Source organism: Carassius auratus, chromosome 27 (assembly GCF_003368295.1).
Source record: "Carassius auratus strain Wakin chromosome 27, ASM336829v1, whole genome shotgun sequence".
Taxonomy (NCBI): Eukaryota; Metazoa; Chordata; class Actinopteri; order Cypriniformes; family Cyprinidae; genus Carassius; species Carassius auratus.
The window spans coordinates 2,857,281-2,881,544 of NC_039269.1; the positions used below are offsets into that span (position 1 = coordinate 2,857,281).

Here is a 24,264-nt window from a genome sequence, read left to right on the forward strand (position 1 = left end):
TTTATTCGTTTGACAGGGTAAGCTGTGCGCAAACAGAAATACACATTTGTACATACTGTATATTCTTAAAAAAAAAAAAAAACTCCCCAGCAAAAAAGGGCACTTTCTCAAGAGGAAGAAAAAGGGCAGGTACTCAAACCCCTTTTTTATGTCTATGTGTGCACGTGCCTGCTCAACATGAGAAACTGCTAGAGATTTACTGTTTCACTGATGAACACTGTACATGTTATCTATATACAATGGATGAACACAAAAACTATGAGACTGTCAGCTGCAGCACAGAAGACTGAGAAAGAGGTATGAACTGATATTAGAACTCCACTGCAGTGTACGTGGATCACGGTGCAGGAACTCTGTCCTTCTACAGCGTCTCTGACACAATGATCCTCATATTTAGTCCACACCACATTCATTCATAATCTGTATGAAGTTAATTTAACAAGGTTCGTTAGGAACTCACACAAGTAATCTAATCGTTTTTTCAGTGTGAAATGAGACCTGTATATGGCCGTCCATCTCACCTCGGTGCAGTTGCAACATCCCACAACAATGCCTCACATTGACTGCATTGGGCCAAGTTGCATACATTATCATATCTAATCTGATTACATGTAAGTGTGGATTTGAGAAACTGGTTTCTGGGGAGATGATGAATCAGTAGTGAAATAAGGTGATGTAACCCAATAGTTCAGAAATTCTACAAATAACATTGATAAATCAGTCAACTGGTGTGACTGACATTACACACAGATATGAGACTAACCCTCCAGACATCAGTATGGTTATGGTCATAGTGTAGGAGCCAGATATGAATAAATGTTTAAAAAAAATTGTTGACAGTAAAATACAAATAATTATTATTTTTTCTTTCTATGTAAATAAAACCAATTGCATTTAAACATGAGAAGCATAATGATGTGTTGTTCTGTTGTGTACCAGTGCACTTTCCACGTTGATGGCCATTATTGCCTGAGTATTTTGGATGGCAGTTGGGTGTTTTCCATCCAACAGTTCCAACGGTTTCTTGCCTAGTTTCTCTGGTCACCCAGTTCTGGTCATTTTGGCGGGATGACCACTTCCCTCCTTGCTCAGTCCTGTTAAGGCACTTGGCCCCAGGCTTGGGACCGGTACAGAGGAGTTACAGTGTCCTGAATTAAAATGAAAGAATTTGGGATTTTCGCACCTCAATGTGTTGAGTTTTAGGGTTAGCGAAAATGCCAGTAAAATTACTAAATATGGACAAGGCAAAAAATTACCAGTACAATTTATTTTTCTTTTTTTTAACTGCCTTAAACTACTTCACTTTAAATGAAAGAAATATGTGAATTACATATACTTCAACTAAAAGTCATATTCATATGCCCAGAATATTAATGTGATGTTGAACCAAATTATAAAGGGAAGAAATGTAAAAAATTGTTCAAAACATAAAAAGTTTATTAAACGAAACAGGTGTGGACAAATTAGTGGAAAACCCATAACAACAAATACAAACTAAAGTCCATGAAAACTAAATCAAAACAAGATCCAACATAAAGTGTAATAATGAGGGGTGGAGAAACCAGTTCTGCAGGTGGCAGCCAGGTATATTTGTTTGTTCTCTCTTACTCACTCCTGCCTTCATTACAATGGAAGTGAAACTCATCCCTGCTTCCTAGTGCGTCTGTAAGAGCCTGACTAGGTGGTTTTTCTTCCTTGTATTTTGCTGTTGCTGTTCCTAAGAATAAGCGTTTTTTGAGCTGCTGTATGTATTCGTCTATACAGTATAAAGGCAAAATCTAGTATTTCTTTGGCTCAGGATCAGTTCAGCTGTTCAATCTGTCTGGACCTAATTCAGGAGGACCCTCTATGTTTAGCAAAATGGTAGAATCTAGTGTATATTTGACTTATAATCAGTTCAACTGATCATTCCCTGTGTTCACAGTTACTGTGTGAGCTGTATTACAAGCTGCTGGGATCAGGATGATCAGAAGAGAGTCTACAGCTGCCCTCAGTGCAGACAGACCTTCACTCCAAGACCTGTTTTAGGTGAAAACACTATGCTGGCTGAAGTGCTGGAGAAGCTCAAGTACACAAAACTACAAGCTGCTCATCCTGCTCAGTGTTATGCTGAATTTGGGGATGTGGAGTAAGGGAGATAAATATAAAGCCATCAAGTCCTGTCTGGTTTGTCTGAACTCAACAACATGAGACTTTATTCAGAGGTAAGAGACACAATCTAATGGACGCCCCTGGACGACTGCAGAAGATGATCTGCACTCAACATGAGAAACTGCTGGAGATCTACTGTCTCACTGATCAGCACTGTATATGCTATTTGTGTGTGATGCCTGAGCACAAAACCCATAAGACTGTATCAGCTGTAGCAGAGAGGATTGAGAAACAGGTATGAACTGATGTAAAGGATTCTAATGCAAATATCAAATGTAAATCTGAAAAATATTTAAACATATTGTCATAATTTGTTTATCTGGCTGTGCCATGTGTTCTCTAAATACTATTGAAAGTCAAAAACTTATTGGTTATCAAAATAAAAATACTAAACAATGCAGTTTCCCAACAGAGACAGTTGAAGGAAACTCGAAGAAAATTCTGCCACAAAATCCAGGAGAGACAGAGGCAGCTTGAAGAGCTGAGAAAGGCTATGGAGTCTCAAAAGATGAGTTTTGAGCAGAATAACAACTTCTGGCTGCTGAAGAAGACCTTCACATCCATTTCTTCCAGGTAACAGAGATCTGACAAACAGGACAGTGTCAGTGTGGGAAGAGCATGCTGTACAGAGTGTGTTTCTATCAAATGTTTCTGTGTCTTTAGCTGGTCTTATTGTGTCTTTGTGTCTGGGTAGAGTTTCTAGTCTCTCTGTTCCTCTTGGATCTACAGACTCACTGTCAGCTCTCGTCTCTCTTTTGCTGATGCTGGTAAATCTGTCTCTCATCTGAAAGAGAAACTGGAGCATTTCTGCAAATATAAAAATTATATCTGGTAAATCTAAGTACTCAATTATTATGGTACTTTCAGAATTAAGTGACGTATCATTTGCAAAGATTACAAAAAAGAAAAAAGAAAAGATATACATAATATATTTGGATTAGATTTTATTTGTAGTAACATACACTGAGAACTTTCCCCCTCTTGAGCCCAAGACCAGAGAGGAGTGTCAACCAAGTAAGTCAGTATGCAAACACATGTTCAGACACACAATAACATAGTTAAAAGAATACACTTTCTGTTTTATTTGATATTTTAATTCATATTTCCTGATTCAGATTATGTGTTCCTTTTCTTCAGATTTCCATCAGTTCACTTTGGATAAAAATACAGAAAATAAAAATACTTTTTTGGTTAAAGGGAACAGAGTGAGTAAAAACACTGACCAGCTTTAGCCAGATCATTTAAATAAATTTGAATTTTGGGAGCAGGTACTGTGTAAAGAGTGTGTGTGGATGCTATTAGTGGGAGGTTGGGAGTTGTGTGGATATATCTGTGTAATATAAGAGAATCTATGACAGGAGTGAGAAATGAGTGTGGATCGTTATTGATGTAACATGATATAATGAGAATAGTATATATATATATTTTATCAGACGACTCTAATCATGGTTGAAATATGATAGATAATAATGAACATACAAGAATCTTCATTCACATCCTACAGCACCAAAAAGATTCATGATTTTACAGCTATGTGTTTTTATGGTTTTAATCCAAATAAATTGACTAATAGTAGATCAGTACTTCACTTCACAGGACTTTGGAAGTACAGCAACTCAAAATGAAGGAAAGGAAATATACAATGCAGGAGTAGAGAGCAGAAGTGATGAAACAACCCTTGATGATATCCAGTTTAAGCTAATTGTTTCCTTGCCAGAGGTGGAGGTGAAGTCTGGTGAGGAGGATGAAGAAATCCTATTCAAAGAAAGGACCGAACATTACCACTGGGACTGTGAAAATGAACAGTGGAAAGAACGTGTTGTACGAGATATCAAGATCCTTTTCCATCCAGTGAGGGAGACCGTCTGCAAATGCAACAAGATGAGGTGTTGAAAATATGTGCCAACCACATCATCAGCAAAAACACTGAGCTCAAACTCATGATCACCTCCACCAATGCAGTGGTATGGACTGCTACTGACTATTCAGAGGGAAGTCGTAAAGTAGAGCAACTTGCAGCTAAGTTTAAGACTCCAGGACTGGCCAGTTCCCTTAGACGAGTTTTCACAGACTGACAGAGTTATAGTATATAACAGGTCTGTAACAATAGGATTCGTTGTAAATGAAATTTCATTCAAAATGTTACTAAAATGGCAGAAAACTTCTGGGCTTTATGCACTGAAAAATGGCTTTTATTTATTTATTACAATAATCTGTAAAATTACATTTACAGAGTGGTCAGTAGCCTACATGACTTTTCATGTTTGATATTATTTCAAGGTCTGGTTTCTTTGTTACATGGGCCAGATTTTAATTAAAGTGTCCTCCACAGCAGACTTATACCCCAGTTTTGTATTTTAGACAGAAGCATTTGTCACACAGTTTTGCTGTATTCACATTAAAACATATGAGTTTTAAAAAAAATGGATTAAAATCTACATAACAGTACTTTCAACTGTCATGTTGACAGGGGGCAGCATGTGTATGTGAGTGACTGTGTTGGAGATATGTTTCTGTGTCTTTAGCTGGTGTTTCTATTGTGTCTGGGTAGAGTTTCCAGTCTCTCTCTGTTCCTCTTGGATCTACAGACTCACCCAGCATCACTGTCAGCTCTCGTCTCTTGATTATGTTGGTAAATCTGTGTCTCGTCTGAGAGAGAAACTGGAGCATTTCTGCAGAGAGGAATTTCTTATAAAAAGTTATAAATTCTTATAAATTTTATAAAAAAATTCTGGTTTAGAAGTGGCTTTCAGATTTCCATTGGTTCACGCTGGAAGAAAACACTGTGAATAAATACCTTTGCTTGTCTGAGGAGAAAATAATTATTACTTGAACTAACACAGAGCAGTCATATCCCGATCATCCAGATAGATTTGATAGTTATTTAGTTAGTTAGTTAAATTAGATACCACATTCATTCAGCCTGGGTTTATCCTGGGTTTAGACTGTATGGATCAACGAAACTGTGTGATATTACAAAATAGATAATACAAAGTCATATGGTGCAGTATGTGATATTATCAATAAAAATATAAGTAAAAACGTTATCACATGAAGCTAATAATGTTTGAATCAAATTTTATTGTAAATAAATTAAGATAATCACAGAGATTAAAACAAAAAAGCATAAAACTAGATACTAATAAGACAATCACGTCACTTTAATAAAAAATAAATTTTAATATGATTTAATGTCACCTTTAATTTTTGTGGAATTTTAATTTCAGTTTGGGGGTAATTTTAAGTCATTAGACAATTTTTTGTTTGCCATATAATCTATTATTTTCTGCTCGTTATTTTATGTTAATCTCCGTGACGGTGACGAGTGCGAAGTGACGTCACCGAACCGGAGGCCGGCTGATCCTCCAACGCGGCTCTTTCTGTGTTGTCACACGGGCCGGGAAACAACAACCCAGGCCGGGATTTTGGAGCGAGGCGGTGTCCCCACTCCTCCAACCGTGTCTGTATCCGTATGTGTGCGTGTGTTTTGGCCGGTATTCTCGTGATTCGGTAACCGGGGGAAGATGGCGGACCCGGCGGAGTGCACCATTAAAGTCATGTGCCGTTTCAGGCCATTGAATAGCTCGGAGGTGACGAGGGGGGACAAATACATCGCCAGATTTCAGGGAGAGGACAGCGTCGTGATCGGGGTGAGTGTTATGTTTGGACTGAGTTATTTCGTATCCTTTATTTTTCGGTTGGTTTCGCGCGAGCGGCTAATGCTAATGACCGCAGTCCATCAGAACCAGAATTTGTCAAGAGCTGTTCATCTGAATATTTGACACCGACACCAGCTTCTGTATCAGCTCCGGTGTTACTCGAAACCGACCATTTCATTCGGACATAAATGTTAATTTAGTTAATTTCAGTGTCGTTTTCTCATGAGCTTCATGCTAACCGTGTTAGCCAGCCCTGCACAGTCAACGCGGAAACACAGTTATACACTTTTAGGACAGCGAAAACGTATTTTATTTTTATTTATTCAGTTTATGATAAGTAGTGGTTGCACCTTATAGTTTTATATTATTATTTTATACACGCAATACAATACAATACAATTGTAAGTTTGGGTGTAACGTTAGATATATGTTGAATGAGCAGGAAACTGTCCATATTTTGTGTGCGTTTGTAAATACTGAGAGAAAATCAAACGTTTCGACAAATATGTCCCAATTTCTTTTATTAATATTTAGCAATATTAGGCAATAATGAAGCTACATATTGTCATTCATAAATACCAATTTATGATGTATGTGTGTGAAAATGTGAAGTTTTGTAACAAGACAATTTCATTTGGTAAATTAACTAAATTTTATGTTGTTACCGTAATTAACCTAGGCAAATAATCGAAATGCCAATCCAATATTTTTATTTTTTATAAACCCTTACAGAAACATGAAAGTTTATTGGACACTAGTTTGAAAACTCCTGCTCTTTATAACATCAGCAGTCACATTTACTTAAATGTTTGTGATTGACAAGTGAAATTGGTTGCTTATTGGATAATTTGAAAACAAAAGCTTGGTTAAACCTCTTTTTCTAGCACATACCTATTAATCTATAAAACTAGTCATCTATTGATCCAAAGACCTGAAATTAACATGTATTTGCAGAAATATTAGTGTTGCATTGGCATCTACATGTATTTACATTTATGCATTTAGCAGACTCTTTTATCCAAAGCGACTTAGTGCATTCTGGCTACTTTAAAAAAAATTTTTTTACCAGTATGTATGTTCCCTGGAAATTAAGCCCACAACCTTTTGCGCTGTTAACGCAATGCTCTACCACTGAACGACAGGAACACTTGTGTGTGGAGAATTGATCAATCATTCTCACTGTGCTTTTATTATCTTTAAACCCAGTTCAAACATGACAGTCATATGCCATAAGCTTCAAGACTGACTAAACTATGGTATTATGAATGGCATTTGGAAGCAAACATGCCATTTGGCAAGCTGAATCATACAGGTGACTACCATCCCTTTTCATGTAATAAATAAAAAAGTTTTTTCTTGTACATCCCCTTCAGTTTCACAAATCTTTTATGATCTTTTCGAGGGTCAGGTATTCCTGTCCTGGGTACAGTCCTGAAAGATGGATATGTTTGTTTTTGTTCAGTGCTCGCTCTCTTAATAGTCTTCTTGTGTGTATGAAGATAACGTGAGAGAATGCTCAGGAATTGTAGAGAGACTCCTTCAAGATTATCCACAGTCATTTGAAAAGAGTGTGTTAGCACTAGAAGGAAGGTGAGATAATGCTTTGGAAATAGAGCGCTCCACCCTGTGCAGTCCCTGGGCCTCTGTGTGTCTAAGAGAGCGTCTCGATTTAACTCTGGGAAAATGTTCTCTTCTCTCAAGAGTCTAGCCTTGCTTCTGTATCAGTATTGTGTCCAGCCCAAGCATAAGAGTAAAAGCTTATTATGGTGAGCATTGTAGATTGAAACTGGTAATCTGTTTCACTGTTATTGACCATCTTTACCAGTTCATAAAAGAAATATTAAAATGTTTTTGCCACAGCCATATCACCCTGCAGCCCAGGACTGGTTGCCCTCTGAAGCTAAGCAGGGCTGACACTGGTCAGTACCTGGATGGGAGACATCCTGGGAAAAACAAGGTTGCTGTTGGAAGAGGTGTTAGTGAGGCCAGCAGGGGATTCTCACTCTGTAGTCTGTGTGGGTCCTAACACCCCAGTAACATGCAATAAAGTTGGATGTAAACAGACTTAAGATAAATCACTTGTTGTATTTTTCATGTTGCATCAATTGTAAGTTGCTTTGGATAAACATTTCTGCTAAATGAATAAATTTAATCAAATACACGTTGGGTTAGACTGCGATACTTTGTAAATTTTTTTTTTTTTTTGCTCATTCAAGTTTTAATCCCAGCAAACCTAAATGCTACATTTTAGTAATAGTAAGTTATTTTAATATATTGAAAGTAATGTTATAGATTTTTTTTTATTAGTAGTAGTATTTAATATTATGCAATAAAACTTGGAGCCAGTAAATGAATGATTTTATAATTTCTTAGTAATTATGGTGGTATAACCACCACGTTCCTTTGAGACAACAGTATATGCAATTTACGTTCATGCTGCAGTTTTTAATTAATTGTACAAATTACTTGCACAAATCTTCATTCTTTCACATCTACCGTAGTCAGCTGATAAATCAATCCAAGCTGTTTATCCTGTAACAATTCAGGCTGTTGCATGTATTGTCACCGTAACTCTTGAAAACCTCAGTTCAGTGATTTAATTGTACTTGTCCTGAATGGGCTTTCTTTTCTCCACAGGGTAGGCCGTATGTGTTTGACAGAGTTTTCCAGTCCAATACGTCTCAGGAGCAAGTGTACACAGCCTGCGCTCAACAAATCGTCAAAGGTAAAAGCAAAAAGGTCACTTGATAGACCTCTGAATCAAAGCAAAAAGCAGAACATGGAATAAGTTTTAAGCATGGTCCTGTTCTCACAGATGTACTTGGGGGCTATAATGGAACCATTTTCGCCTATGGTCAGACATCCTCGGGGAAAACGCACACAATGGAGGTGAGGGAGAAATACAGCTGACATATCTCTGGTGAAAATAAAAAAGTCATAATTTCTATGCCAAACACTATTACATAATCACATGTAAATATTAATATTTTCCCCATACCTTGTGTCTGGAAGATCTATATGGTTCATGTGTCATATATACTTTCTTTTTAGGGTCGTTTTTGAGTGTGTAGCAGGTTGAGGCTTAAGGTGTTCAGTATACAAATGTTTGGGGTCAGATTTGTTTTTTAATTTATATATTTATTTAGCAAGGAAGGAAACATTAAAGTGACCATAAAGACATTATATAATATTACAAAAGGAGGAAAATAAATGCTATTCTTTAAATTTCCTATTCATCAAAGAATCCTGAAAATAACACAATCAAAATATAATAATGTTTCTCATGCATCATATGACACTGAATATTTCAGTAGTGTACTGTATTAGAGTTTTGAACTGTATTTTTGATCAAATGAATGCAGACTTGGCGAGCATAAGACTTTTTCAGAATCATAATACATTTTACTGACCAAGCTCTTAAGCCATAGTGTGAACCATGTAATGAAGAAAACAGGTGTCTTTACACAATGTTTATTCTACTTTTATGAATGAGGTATTGTGTTTGTTCTTTAGGGAAATCTCCATGACACTGATGGAATGGGAATCATTCCCAGAATTGTGCAAGACATCTTTAACTATATTTACTCTATGGATGAAAACCTGGAGTTCCACATTAAAGTAAGTCTTTGCCTTTGCACACTATTTTTATTATCAGCATTTCTTCTTATTCTTTAAAAGCTTGACTTATTGCTTCATATTTATATCTGCTCTTTTGATTGTGTTTTTACTTATTGTCAGGTGTCATATTTTGAGATTTATATGGATAAGATTCGGGACCTGTTGGATGGTGAGTGTGGTGACTGTTTTAACCTTACGTCTGCTAACCACTTCATCTTAAAAGCACTTCTAATGATGTTCAGATCATCTAAAACTCAGTAGTACAACAATTATAATGCTGCTTTTGTTGTGACCTAATGTTTCTTTCTATCGCTCTCTCTTGTTGTCTTTTAGTTTCAAAGACTAATTTATCTGTACATGAAGACAAAAACAGGGTTCCTTATGTCAAGGTGAGTTCATGAAACCTGATGTCCCATCACCGTCACCAAAGTTACCAGGCAGTGCCCCATTAAAATCCTTGCACAAAGTGGTAATTACCGTTGTTCTTTAAAGAATGTAAGTTGTTTAGTGTAATCGTGTGTCCTTCTGGTTTTAGGGCTGCACTGAGCGATTTGTTTCCAGTCCAGACGAGGTGATGGACACTATTGACGAGGGCAAATCTAACAGACATGTAGCTGTGACAAGTATGAATGCACATAGAGAATAAATATTTCCTTAAACAGACTAAAACAGATCTTACCAGGAAACTGTAACATCTTGTTCCTTCATTGAGCTAATGCTTGTAAACAATGCTGTGTGGGCTTCGTTGTAATAATGTCTCTGTGTGTGTCTCAGACATGAATGAACACAGCTCCAGGAGTCACAGTATCTTCCTGATCAATGTGAAGCAGGAGAACACACAGACAGAACAGAAGCTCAGCGGGAAACTCTACCTAGTCGACTTGGCAGGCAGTGAGAAGGTGTGTGTGTCAGACTTTTGTCTTGTAGTAGGGGTTGAACGACTTCAGATTTTTTCAAGTCGACTTTTATGTGTTTGAAAGTCAAAGTCGACTAGTTGCTGATCGTGTCATTAATGATCAAATAAGCCTGAACGTTGGTCTGAGACACGAACAGTTTATGCACATCTATGCTATGGCATATGAAACAGCGCTGCCCACATAACTATTGCTCTTATAACAGCTCACTTTTAGCATTTCTTTTCTATTTATATTTCTCACAGATTTCTGCTCGTTCGCCAGAGAATTTCAGGGGGGGCACACAGAGTAGTAGAATAATAAATAGTTATTGATTTACTCATTTGAATCAGTACATTATAATTAAAACAATACCTTAAAAATGAAAAGCAGGGTTTTGTGATTGCATCATTTTAAACTGGTAAACTCCTGGAAAGGCCAAGTAAGTAAATTCCAAAAATAAGTTCAAAACAGCACTAATGCAGAGAAAACGCAGCCGATTTCATTAGATATTGTGGAGAGAATAGTGACGTCCAGTTCCACTAGTACCTGCACTTCTTTTTTCCACTTCCGTGTATTCATTCATTCACCTGGCAGCATCTCTCTACTAATAGTGAAGTTGTGGGATTTAGTTTAGAAACGTGCTAGAACCTTTCAGTTTCTAAGCTATATTATTCAGAAATCACAGAACAATGTTGACAATACATCTGCGTGCTATTGAATGAGTCTGTGTGTGTGTGATGTGTGAGCTACTGTCTGTAGCCTATGTGTGTGCATTACAATGCAGCAGCTCATTAGATTAAATCGGTGATTCACTTTGTGGAGCGCTTTTGGTTTATGCATTTATTTGTCATTTTAAGTGTTTAGAATTGGAGTGTAAATGTGGACTTAAAATATTTATTGTTGCGCCCTTTGTAGGACCAGCGACTAGTCGACATCAAGCTTAAAACACATTGGCAGGACATTAAAGTTGATAGTCAGTGCTACCCCTATCGTGTAGTGCAGTAAAACATGAGTTGAGTGTGTTAAACTCTTGTGTTCTCTCACAGGTCAGTAAAACAGGAGCTGAAGGCGCTGTGCTGGATGAAGCCAAAAACATCAACAAGTCTCTGTCATCTCTGGGCAACGTGATATCAGCCTTAGCCGAGAGCTCGGTGAGTCTCTCACACACACACAGACACACACAGGCACATATGTATCTGTACACTCAGGTCTGCGTTTAGGTCCTGGAGCTGTGAGGCAAACGTGTATGAGTTGTGTATATTATATTCGACACAGCATTGTCTTTTAGTTTCAATCTTTCTGAAAATCGTTCGTCGACTTGTTCCTAGTTTGTAAACGAATAAAGTGAAGTGAAAAAATAACCAAATTCTTTGACGCAGTCTGGAACTTCATTAAATATAAAGTTCATCCACTCTTTCCTAACGTCGGGATCAGAGGGAAGGCAATGAAAAGACAACTTGGCACTGAACAGCATCTTGTTTTCTTGAAGGATGTTTATCATTTGATTTCTTCGTAGTACTGCATTCGCCCCTCTCGTTATTTACTCTACATGCAGAAATTGGTGGGCGGAGCTGAACAGGCAGTGATGTAGTGTTTAGCCACAATAGTGCTATCATAGAGTGGCACATTCCACAAGCTGTCGTTTTGGCAGACTGGCTTCAATATAAGCAATATAGACTAATGAGAAAGTTTTGAGTTCTGAATTTTTATTTTATTTTTATAGTGGCATCTTTAAGTAATCTGGTGAAAATTCCTGTACTTTCATACACAATGTGAGATTTGGCCAGTATTGTGCATCCTGTAGTTTTCATTGTTTGGGTAAAAGATTTTTAAATGGTTATGAGTTTAACATCTTAAAAGACACAAGTAGGAATTAAAGTACATGTAAAATACTTTATAAAAATTATACTGAGACCAAGCCAGAAACATACAGTTCTGCACATGATAGGCAGCAAACTACCATGCTAGGACACAACAGTCCTTGTGTTCTGCTTGTCGGCAGAACAGTTTGGCACAAGGGCTTCTCGAAACACCTTTGAACAAATTAATTATTTTATTTCCCTCAGTTGTGGTCATTGAACTTTATACTGAACATTTACTTCATCAATTAACTTCATGATATATTTAAATGTTTTATTCATGTTCGATCTAATTTCTTTCTCAGACCTACATTCCATACAGAGACAGTAAAATGACAAGGATCTTGCAGGATTCTCTGGGTGGAAACTGCCGGACCACCATCGTCATCTGCTGCTCTCCTTCTTCATATAACGAGGCCGAGACCAAATCAACCCTTATGTTCGGACAGAGGTGAGCAGAAACATTCATGCTCTTCAGCTCTGTCACTGTCTGTTCTCATCATTCATAATAAAGGTGTCACTGCTCTCACTTGTTTGTAATGCATTTATGCAAGAATAATTACAGCTATATATTTATGCAAAGATTGTGGGAAGAGAAAGACACCAGTTTACAGCTGTGATTGGGTTTATGTTTGCAGAGCCAAGACGATTAAGAACACAGTGATTTTGAATGTAGAGCTGACAGCAGAGCAATGGAAGAAGAAATATGAGCGAGAGAAGGAACGAAACAAGAGCCTTCGAAACACCATCACATGGCTGGAGAACGAACTCAACCGCTGGAGAAATGGTCAGATCCCTATTTATGATTATTATGTATATTATTATATTTTTCCATTTGTGTTAGTTTTGTTCTTAATGCATTCAAAACTTTGCGGTGCTGTCTGAAACCACTTATGAAATGCTTCTGTTTTGCATTTTTGTATCTTAAGTGATTGATAAGATTCATTGTACATTCCTTTAACTTTTTTTAAAGTCCTCAAATATTTTATTTAGGTTTAAACTTTTGAAAGTTCCCGTTTGCATTTCCTCAGAGTTCTCTGTTTGTGTTTCGCAGGTGAAAGCGTACCTGCAGAGGAGCAATTTGATAAAGAGAAGATTAATGCTGAAGTGTTGGCGCTGGATAACACCATTAATAATGATAAATTTGCATCCACACCAAGCATGCCGCCCATGCCAGGGATGCTAGGAGTCCGACTCACCGATGTTGAGAAGGAAAAATGTGAGGTTGAACTCGCCAAAATGTACAAGCAGCTTGATGACAAGGTACACTCACAGTTTCTTTTAATATATATGAATTTACAAAATGTCCTAGTTGCTACAGTCACAGTTAGAAGAATAAAAGCATGATGACTTTCCTAAAGAGATTGATTGCACTTGAATGAGAGCTTGATTTTTGTGTTTTGCATCTCCTCTCTCTCCAGGATGAAGAGATTAATCAGCAGTCTCAGCTGGTGGAGAAGCTCAAGCAGCAGATGTTGGACCAGGAAGAGGTTTGTGAACTCTGATGTGCACATGTGAAATTGCTGTAAAAGAGAATTAACAAGTACACTTTGTATATTCATGCTTGTGTATGTTTTTGCATATGTTTTGCAGTTGCTGGCCTCGTCAAGAAGAGACCATGATAACCTGCAGTCAGAGCTGACTCGTTTACAGCTGGAGAACGATGCATCTAAAGAGGAGGTGAAGGAGGTGCTGCAGGCCCTGGAGGAGCTCGCTGTCAACTACGACCAGAAAAGTCAGGAGGTGGAGGACAAAACCAAGGAGTTTGAAGCCCTCAGCGAAGAACTTGGTCAGAAGTCTGTAAGTGCCAGAAGGGCTAATTATACATCAGTCTTTTACCTACACTCTGCTATGACAAGAATGACGCTAAACTTGACTTTAAAACATTCTCTGTTCCAGAGTACTCTGGCGTCTATAGACTCAGAGCTGCAGAAACTGAAAGAAATGGCCAATCACCAGAAGAAGAGGGTAACTGAGATGATGTCATCACTGCTAAAAGATCTGACTGAGATTGGCATTGCAGTGGGCAACAATGACATCAAGGTGAGTGACATTTAAGGTAAGGTGAAGTGTGTATGTTCCGCCAAACTATAATCACCAGCCTATGAATGGCTTATTGTAGTTGTTAAACGAAGTATCTGTATCTATAAAGTGTTTATATAAATATATGAATAGATAAACAGTAAATGATTATACACTTCCCCTTTATTGGTTATTTAGTACCTTTTGTAGCTTTAATAACCATAACTTCGAGTTCAAAGCTGAGCGATACTGAGGTATCTCTCTCTCCGCAGCAGCACGAGGGCAGTGGTCTTATAGATGAAGAGTTCACTGTAGCCAGACTCTACATCAGTAAGATGAAGTCCGAAGTCAAATCAATGGTCAAACGTTGCAAGCAGCTAGAAAACACTCAGTCTGAGAGCAACAAAACCATGGATGAAACTGAGAAGGAGCTTGCAGCATGCCATTTACTCATCTCCCAGGTACGGTCTTACACTCTTGCCTCCTTAAGTTCTCAAGTTATTTCTTACATGGCAAACCCTGCACTAATCTACTGAACCATAATCATATGAATAAATACATATTTGATATTAACAAATGAATGTTTGTTTTGCAGCACGAGGCAAAAATTAAGTCTCTGACGGAGTATCTGCAGAATGTAGAGCACAAGAAGAGACAGCTTGAGGAGGATGTGGACTCTCTCAATGAAGAGCTGGTCAAAATCAGTGCACAGGGTACACACAGGATCATATGCGAAAACAATTCAAAATAATACAGTAGTTTCTGCTTCCAACACTTTGTTTGTGTTTGTGACAACAGAGAAGGTCACTGCAATGGAGAAAGAGAGTGAGATTCAGAGTGCCAATGAGGTCAAGGTAAGAAATGTGTATACACACGCACACACTCACAAATGGGCTTGTTTTTTTAATACGAGTGTATATTTGTGTATTTAGGAAGCGGTTGAGAAGCAGATCCAGAGTCACAGAGAGGCCCATCAGAAACAGCTCAGCAGCCTGAGAGATGAACTGGAAACCAAAGAGAAACTCATTACAGATCTACAAGAGTATGATACATGCATTTCAGTTGACAAAGCAATTTCAGTCCGAAACTGAACTGGTGAAGTGTGTGTTAATGTACTGACTGATTTCCAGAAGTAGAAACACAGTCCGAACTCACCTATAACATAATATCAAAGTTAAACTTCAGACTAGCAGCCCTTGATTCACAGAAGTATTTATAATAACACCCTAATAGCTAATAAATTCTCTCCTCTCTCTAGCCTGAATCAGAAGATCTTGCTGGAGCAGGAGCGTTTGAGGGTAGAACATGAAAAACTCAAATCCACCGACCAGGAGAAGAGCCGCAAACTACACGAGCTCACGTATGTAATGCACAGTCAGTTCTATTCAACTCCATTATTGTAGCAGTCAAACTGCTGGAACTGTTTATGAATCTCTATGATATCTACATTTCCCAGGTTTCGGTAATGAATCTAACCAATTTTCCATTAGGCGTAAATACACAGCTGCATATTAAATTTATAATAAATTACAGTTGTCTCTAGTGATGAGCTGTTTTAATGGGTTTGTGTGCACATTACAGTATGATGCAGGACCGCAGAGAACAGGCCAGACAGGATCTGAAAGGCTTGGAGGAGACTGTGGTGAGTGCAGTTCTTCATGTCAGCACTAGAGAGCGACTAAAGATGAGTTCTATTCACATCATGTAGTGTGTATATTCAAAAAAACTTTATTTTTCAACTATTTAAGGCCAAAGAGCTGCAGACTCTGCACAACCTCAGGAAACTATTTGTTCAGGATCTGGCCACTCGTGTAAAAAAGGTAGGAGTTCATCTCTTGTGCATCTTCCTTTTAGTTTTCATATCTATTCTTTGTCTGTTTTGAAAGTAAACTTATGTCAGTGTAAATCCATATACTGTGTTTTCTTTCCAAGTAGTCAACTTAGTGGGTATTTAATAGAAGGATTTTTATTTATTTTTTTGCCTGTGTAGAGTGCAGAGATGGACTCTGATGAAACTGGTGGCAGCGCTGCTCAGAAGCAGAAGATCTCTTTCCTGGAAAACAATCTAGAACAACTCACCAAGGTCCATAAACAGGTAAATCCAAACCAAAAAAAGTTCTCTTAATATGATTCACACGTTAGTAAATGTTTTTACTTGTTCAAAATCAAAATGTACAAACTAAATAATTACCTAAGTAATTCCTTTTATTTTGCTTATGCATCTAACATTTTTCCTCTTACTCTTTAGTCTTTATTGCCAATTTTAGTATGTTTTATTTGCATGACAGATGTTTTAAGGTTCATATTTCCAAAGTATTTTAATGGAAATAAAACTGCAAAACAACATGCATAATTTATGAAAAGATAAACAATAACAAAATACTTTCTAATAAAAAAACAATAGTGATTGTTGTAAACTAGATTTGTCTCTTTCACTCACTGGTGTTTTTCTGTCTTTAGCTGGTGCGTGATAACGCTGACCTGCGCTGTGAGCTTCCTAAACTGGAGAAGCGTCTGCGGGCGACGGCGGAGCGTGTGAAGGCTCTAGAGTCAGCACTCAAAGAGGCCAAAGAGAACGCGTCCCGTGACCGCAAGCGCTACCAGACAGAGGTGGACCGCATCAAAGAGGCCGTGAGAGCCAAAAACATGGCCCGCAGAGGACACTCCGCACAGATAGGTGACTGAACATTTACACAAGCACAGGCACCTTGATTCAAAATAAAGGAGTAAATTAACTTTCAGAATGAAAATACTGTCATTTACTCACTCAACACTTGTTCCAAACCTGTATGAGCTTCCTCCTCCTGTTGAGCACACAAGAAGATATTTTGAAAAATGTTGGGCTCTGAACAGTTGATGAGCACCATAGACTTCCATTGTATTTTTTTTTCCTACTATGCAAGTCAGTGGGGAGTGAGTAAACAAGTAAATTCGTTCTGAATGTGAACTTCTCCTTTAATGCAACAAAAAGAAAAAGTATTTTCTCTCATGATTTACTTGTATTTTTTGGTTATAGCTAAACCCATCAGGCCTGGGCAGCAGCCCGTAGCTTCTCCTACACACCCCAGCGTGGTGCGTGGAGGTGGCGGTGTACTCTTCCAGAACAGCCAACCTATTCCAATCAGAGGAGGTGGAGCTAAACCAGAGAAGAGGTTTGTACAGTTTAAGAAAGAATCTGTGGCTTCTGTTTGAAGGAAGACCACAATGGCACATTTACTGACCCACTTCTAGTGCAACAGCTTAGTTTATGGAATTTTTTTTTTATTTACTTCAGTGTCTAATAATTAAAATTCGTATTAATAATAATAATCATGGGCTCCCCACATGGGAGTATGAAATCCTTGGGTTTGTGAAGCACAACTTTATTGGATCCAGTATTCTCACTGCCAGTTCTTCTCGTCTTGTTTAGCTGAAGATGAGTTTTTCCCTCACTACCAAAGCTGCAAGAATGCAAGAAGTCTTCATGGAGATCTGTCATTCCATTAACATAATCCCTCCTGCCGGTGCACATCATGGGAGGACGTCCGAATCGAAACATTCATGGCTGTACAGTTCCACTCCCCATCTTTTTTTCCCTCCAAAGCAAATAATTTTATGAATATTGCACTCTCACACATTACACATGATATAAAAAGGAAACCAAGAATAAATGTAAGCAAAGTGAACAATTGACAGAAGCCAGTGCAATCAGTTCTTATCCGTCTTCAGCTGCTCTCTGCACACCTGTAACCTCTGATTAAGCTACTGCCTGATAACTGCAAAAGACCTCGCTCCTGGCCCGATTTCATACGGGTGAGCGTCAGACTGCAGCAAGCTTGAATAGAAAAAGCCCTAAATTGGGGACATCCAAGCGTGCTTGTCAGCGGATCTCCTGTATCACTACAAACTCAGATATACCTTTGTGAAAGCACTCTGAACAGATTCAGATCGGAAACCAAATGGGTTTTACTACCTGTAGTTACTAAAGGGGAATGTAGAAAGGACTGTAGACTTGAGTAACCAGGCCTACACAGCAGGCTAATGCCGGAAGTATTTCAATTTAAACTTGCGGTTGAAAAGGCTAATGGTTAGATTTTGATGTTGATCTTGTTTTTTTTAGCCAAACAGCTGAAGGTTGTCCTGTCCTGCTTTTCACAGATCACATCTTGCATATCTAAGTTCTTATTTTAACAGTCATAAACGACTGTATTCTAACTTTTTCGTCATGTATCCTCACTAATGCATCACTTTGTATTCGAGCTTGTATGTCTAAGTGGTCAGCTGACATCTGTAGAAGTCCTCAGGTGGCGTCATTGCTTTCCCGCTCTCCCGCTGTGACTGATCAGCCAATCAGTTTAGCAGAATGATGGTGTGGGCGGGCTTATGTTTCTTACCCTAATAACTGGTATCTCCTTGAGGACATTGCAGACATTTGTTGTTTAGTTTGAATTCAAGATAGAATTCTCCTTTTTATGCTGCAGGAAATAATACCTAATCTGTGTCGTTATTACTCAAACTAGACTATATTTGTTTACACTTAACACTCCTGATATTGATAATGAAATGCTTATGAATTGTGAGTTTCAGGACATGACAACCTTCTGTATCGTTTTCAGCTGTATTGCTTTCTGGGTGTTTTGTACCTATAAGAGATGTCATAAGGACCAGCGCAGTTGTGTTATTAGCCCTAAATTCTTCCATTTCAGTGCATGAAGGATAATTAATTGACGTTCATGGGGAATGCCACACATTTAATTAAACTTAAAATAATAGCTAATCTTTTTATTACTGTGTAATAGAAACTCCATGACTTGTTGACAAACAGTTCCACCAACGGACAAATGCGCTGGATCATGCCAACAGTACAAGGTGTTTTTGGAAGATTCTGGTTGAAGGAAAGAGTGCGAGGGGATGAAATTACTGATGACACTTTTTCTGGATGAACTGCATGTATGTGTGATTAAAACAATATTCTGATACATGTCTCTGTTTTTCAATTTTGTTTTGCTAACTTTGACTCGTTGACTTGTCATTTTGATTGCAACATGACTTAACAGTGCCACACTCTCAAATGACAATGAAAATAGCTTTTTGCCATTCACGCAGATTTTTATCTGCCATTTTTACTTCATTTAAAATGTAAAACGTGAACAATTTCATTGTCTCTGTCCCTGACATTGTAAGTTAATTTGGATGGCTTTTATTTAAAAAAAAAAAGTTAAAAGTAATATATATATAAAAAGCACCATACGATATCCAAATTACCTTAAGGTATTCTTATACATATTAATGGTAAAAACCCTTTAATGCAATAGGAAAAAAAAACATAATTAATGCAAGATGCAAATAATAATAATAAAAAAACTATTTTACCCCTAAATCTTATGTTTCTTGTATACATGGAAAAAAAAAATCTAATCCAATTCCTCATTCATACCTATATAACCGTGTGCAGACTTTATTTTCTGCTGGCTATTTACATTTAACATTAGCTTTTTTGTTGTTGTTTTGTAGGTATTTTTATTAATTTAAAAGGTTTGGAAAGACGGGGTGAGTAAATGTTGATTGGTTTTATTTTTTGAGTGAACTGTTCCTTTAAGAGAACGCCTTCAGTACCGATATGTGTCCACTGGGGGCTCCGTCGGGCTGCTGTAGTTTGCCAATGGCGAACGTGATGCGTGTTACGTACGGATTATTTTTATTTTCTGAGTAATCTTTCTATGGTAGCAATACCATATGTCTTAAGGCTACATAAGTGCTGTACTAAAACTTTGATATTGTTTCGTGACGGTGCTTGTGTTCTTTATAATGCTGCTGCTGCAAAGTAAAGCTGCTTGTATTAGACAAACATGCACCAAAGCCAAAGGAAAGACTGAATGAAAGTGTTGTCTTAGTCCTCGAAGCTCTGAGGTAAACTAAGGGTTGCATGTTTAAAATCGTCTGCTGTCAGTTAGAGCACAATTTTGTTACTCACTAAAGCTGTTAGGTAGGTCCTAGTTGAGGCAATTCATGTAACGTTAGCCTACAACAGTGTCCTTCAATAGCATACTAAGCCTGCGTTCACTGTTATCCCACCGGCCACTGTTGAGATCATAAACATGTTTACCCATTCTATCACCACAATAAACAAAACTAAATATAGTCAATTCATATATTAATACTAGACACCTTAAAAATAATAATGTACCAAACATTCTGGTCACAATGTGACAATTTTCACTAATCATGTGAAATTGCACATACTTAATTGAGACACTTTATTATTTCAATATTTATAGGAAGTGCACTAAAACATCAGCCAGTAAGGTTTTAGAGCTTTATATAAATGAAAAGATATATTTTATGGTGAGAATGGGTAAATGATGTCATGGACCCCAAAAATTTTATAAATATACATGTACATATAAAAGGAATCAATATATTTTAATATATAAAAACCCATTTATACTGTAGTAATATTTATACTGGAAAGATAATAATACTAAATGTTGTATAATAAAGAGAGCTAAATTAAGTAGTTTTCCAAATGAATGAATACTGTTATTGTATTGAAGCAAATTGATAAAATAATATTTTTCAAATTTACTTAACTTCGTAGCATATATGCATTTGTATGATCTTACATTAACTAAGATTCAATATGGAATATTTGTACTTGTAAAACTTTTTATTTCATTATAAGCGTGATAAATATGCTTATGTATTTCAGATTAGTTAATTCGAGAAATGAACTTTTGATGTATTATTTCTCCCTTAAGCTCACAGTGATGATCTCTCAGATCAGCCCGAGTCTGTACCTGAGTGGAGTGGAGGCCGTGAATCAGTCAGCGCTGGAGCACAGAGGCATCACTTTGCTGGTGAACGCCTGCGCTGAATACCCCTGTCCCGAGTATCAGGGGGTGAAGTGCGTTTGGGTGCCGGTGGAGGACCGTCCCCACGCCCCTCTGGAGCAGCACTTTGACAGGGTTTCTGAGCAGATCCAGCAGAACCGCTCTGGAAGCTCTCTGGTGTTCTGCTCAGCCGGGAGAAGCAGGTCTCCGTCTCTTATCATGGCGTATCTCATGCGCTTTGAGGGTCTCTCGCTGCTTCAGGCTCATCAGCGGGTTCTGGCAGCACGGCCCTTCATTCGACCAAACGCAGGCTTCTGGAGACAACTGCTTCAGTATGAGAGGAAACTGACCCACAGCAACAGTATCAGGATGGTGTCAACCTCACAGGGCGTCCTACCGGAGGCCATCCAGCTCACACAGGACTCCTCATACTGCCTGGATGTTTAATTCTGGACACCCTGAACTGGACATATTTTTATAGTGTGTGTGTGTAAAACAAATAGCTCTGTAGTATTTAATTGTAAGTAAAACATATATTTCAGTATAATACAATGATAACTGAGTCTGTTGTAACTTTTTTGATGTATAGATTTTAACACATAAAATGCAAGGATAATCAAGTAAATCTACATTGCGTCAGCCCATTAAAAGTTCATCTTGAAATATTTATTTAACAATATAACATTTATTATTATGTTTAAGCTAATGAAAATCATTAAAGATTTCACATCCCAAAGACGTGAACCACAACCAGAATTATTTTAAATGTAAGACTAAAACTATAATAAGAGGGCTCAGATTAAATGTATGAACTTTCAGTCAGAGGGCAGAAGGCATGTAGATGATTGTGTCCAACAAACTTTTTTTCAACAAAGATTAAGATTATTCTGATCATTTAGAAGCCTTAGAAATTCATGTATCAGGTGAGATTTTCTGGGATATCGTTGTTGGTTAGTGTAACATATATATGTTTCAGATCATTGTAGTTCAAGCACCTCCTGTAGGCAGGTGTATCTGTACAGTTTTGTTTTGTGACTGTATATGACTTTGGTTTATTTGATTGCTATAAAGTGCATGTCAAAGTAATTTTTCTACATGCCATTTCCTTTACTGCAGACCACTAGGGAAATCATGTCTTCAACAATTGCTAGAAGTCATTCCAAACTAGGTGCATTAGTTTACCTTTGTTTCATTTCCTATAGAGGTTAACTTAAGGCAGCTCTCTCAAACACGTCACGCCAAGTCTCTAAGTACTGATACTACAGTAAAATAAGAAAAGGTCATATTCAAAATAGTTTGTTCACTGATTTAAAATCTGAAGTGGTGCAAATAAGCAGTCTTTTTGCTACACTATTGATTTTATTTAAGAATATATAGTTCTTAAAACTTCTGGAGCAATTGTGGTTCACCAATTTGCCAATATCAACAACTCGATATTGGTAAATTTTTAAATAGGCCTATTATAATTTGGCAATGTAGGGGCCCTTGAAAATTGTTCTGGATCAGATCAGCTCATCAGATCATACTAACCAGGAGAAAATGAGAGTGCTTTATAAACTGTGCTGCACTCAAATCTGTCTTTTATTCTAGACTGGTAAAGCAGGAGCCAGATCGGTTTAGAGCCTTGGGTAAGTGCAAATGTTCCAATTCCACTTGACTTATGAAACACAAAAGGTGAATTTTTTAAATAATATCTTGGCTACTCCATTTCAAACAGAACAGAACTCTGAACAGAAAAACTGAAATCTCCTTCTGTCCTTTTTCTATATGGATTTCGTCTATTTTTAGAAAGTACTGTGTAGAAAATATTAAAAGGGATAGTCCACCCGAAAATTCTGCCATAATTTATTCACCCTCAAGCCGATACAAACATCCATAACTTCTTTCTTCTGTGTAATCCAGTATAAGATATTTTAAAGGATTGTGGTATACCAGACCGGTTCCCACTGACTTCCATTTTATGCACAAAACAACAACTAAAAAAAACCTAACAAATGAATGGGGGCTGAAACTATTGTATTACACGTATTATTTATAATATCTTCTTGTGTGTCCCCAGAAGTCATACAAGTTTGGGAAAACATGACAGTGTGTATGACAAAATTAGCATTCATCTGAATTCTCAGGGCTTTTCTATGGAGACTTTCCGAACGCGCCAATAACAATGAGAACTATAATATGACACCAGCCAGTAATGCAAATCATTTTCTTTTTTTAAAATAATTTATACAATATCATTTGAACATTGTAAAGGAAATGTACAAATTTTAAGAGCTATAGAGTATGATCATAGCGTGCAGTGTGATTCTTAATGTACTGGTTGGCATTGTATATTGACATATTTCTACATGACTGATGTGTTTTATCTCATCTATCCATTTCTAAGGCCTTTGTTTTGGGACTAAAAGTACAGCTTGATAAATAGGAGAAAATAATTTGTACAATTTATTACAATTTGGCGTAATATAAAGTACATGATACAAAATAGCTTTAGTCCTCTATTGGGAAAGCGAAAGGCAATTGTGTCAAGGAATGAAAAACTCCATACAAAGTTGGAGATGAAAAGCTTTGGGATAAACCAGGCTACACCAGAGGTCAGTCTCCTCTGAACCCATTAAAAATATAGTCTCTGTATGCATCAATCAAGAATTAGAGGAAGATGGGATACCACTTCCAGGAACACTTCTCCTAAAATATGTGTATTAATATTGGTTAGTACCATCTGATACCATAACTGCACAACGGAAAAGCCACAGTACTTTTAACTTTTTGTTGTTGTTGTTGTTGTTGTTATTTTATCCCTGTAAACCCTGGCAAGATTTTTAAATGAAACTATTTATTGTGCCATTAGAGAGTTTGCATATGTGTTTTATCTTTTGTATTATATTTTTATGGCCCATGGAGCCTAGTTTTGTTCAGAGGCCTACAATTAACAACAATACGCAATTTGGTGCAAATGTTGTTTATATGGCCAAAAAGTAAGATGAAATTCAGATAGTTTGTAAATCAATAAGATATTTATTACAGACTGCTTACAATAAAATGCGTTTTTAGTTGTCACTCTCCCAATAATGTCATAATGAGATTAAATTTAAATCCTTGGTTTTATGATCAAAGTTCTGTATTCTGTTCTGTAATCATGGTAGGTAATATATATATATATATATATATATATATATATATATATATATAGGCTATATATATATATATAATTCAATCTGACACAATAACAGTTGAGTCTGTATTTGAC

At 37.2% G+C, this 24,264-nt stretch overlaps 2 protein-coding genes and 1 pseudogene across 4 annotated transcripts; all 3 read left to right on the forward strand.

Annotated features, from left to right (window-relative positions):
- Positions 1–258: 258 nt before the first annotated feature.
- On the forward strand, positions 259–4,226 carry LOC113046231 (E3 ubiquitin/ISG15 ligase TRIM25-like; annotated as a pseudogene).
- Positions 4,227–5,473: 1,247 nt separating this feature from the next.
- LOC113045091 (kinesin-1 heavy chain-like) lies at positions 5,474–19,165 on the forward strand. Of its 2 annotated transcripts, none has more exons than XM_026205247.1 (26): positions 5,474–5,801; positions 8,448–8,535; positions 8,626–8,699; positions 9,324–9,428; positions 9,549–9,597; positions 9,762–9,817; positions 9,964–10,051; positions 10,203–10,327; positions 11,371–11,475; positions 12,489–12,634; positions 12,822–12,970; positions 13,238–13,446; positions 13,605–13,673; positions 13,777–13,983; positions 14,083–14,226; positions 14,478–14,666; positions 14,801–14,918; positions 15,004–15,059; positions 15,138–15,247; positions 15,464–15,565; positions 15,787–15,847; positions 15,954–16,025; positions 16,196–16,300; positions 16,666–16,882; positions 17,222–17,357; positions 17,615–19,165. In XM_026205247.1, the coding sequence occupies exons 1-26, from the start codon at positions 5,676–5,678 to the stop codon at positions 17,616–17,618; spliced, it is 2,910 nt and encodes a 969-aa protein (XP_026061032.1). In that variant the 5' UTR covers positions 5,474–5,675; the 3' UTR covers positions 17,619–19,165. The 2 variants fall into 2 exon arrangements, with proteins under 2 accessions (XP_026061032.1, XP_026061033.1); XM_026205248.1 differs by having other exon boundaries at positions 14,481–14,666.
- Positions 19,166–19,767: 602 nt separating this feature from the next.
- Positions 19,768–22,096, forward strand: LOC113045098 (dual specificity protein phosphatase 14-like). 2 transcript variants are annotated; one of them, XM_026205269.1, is made up of 2 exons: positions 19,768–19,869; positions 20,943–22,096. In XM_026205269.1, the coding sequence occupies exon 2, from the start codon at positions 20,952–20,954 to the stop codon at positions 21,459–21,461; it is 510 nt and encodes a 169-aa protein (XP_026061054.1). In that variant the 5' UTR covers positions 19,768–19,869; positions 20,943–20,951; the 3' UTR covers positions 21,462–22,096. The 2 variants fall into 2 exon arrangements, with proteins under 2 accessions (XP_026061054.1, XP_026061053.1); XM_026205268.1 differs by having other exon boundaries at positions 19,824–20,094.
- The last annotated feature ends 2,168 nt before the right edge of the window (positions 22,097–24,264 follow it).

Coding starts and splice junctions, on each gene's coding strand:
- LOC113045091 (XM_026205247.1), top strand. CDS start 5,676: ATGGCGGACCCGGCGGAGTGCACCATTAAAGTCATGTGCCGTTTCAGG. Junction 13,984..14,082: donor AAGAACTTGGTCAGAAGTCT/GTAAGTGCCAGA, acceptor TCTCTGTTCCAG/AGTACTCTGGCGTCTATAGA. Junction 14,667..14,800: donor GCCATTTACTCATCTCCCAG/GTACGGTCTTAC, acceptor TTTGTTTTGCAG/CACGAGGCAAAAATTAAGTC.
- LOC113045098 (XM_026205269.1), top strand. CDS start 20,952: ATGATCTCTCAGATCAGCCCGAGTCTGTACCTGAGTGGAGTGGAGGCC.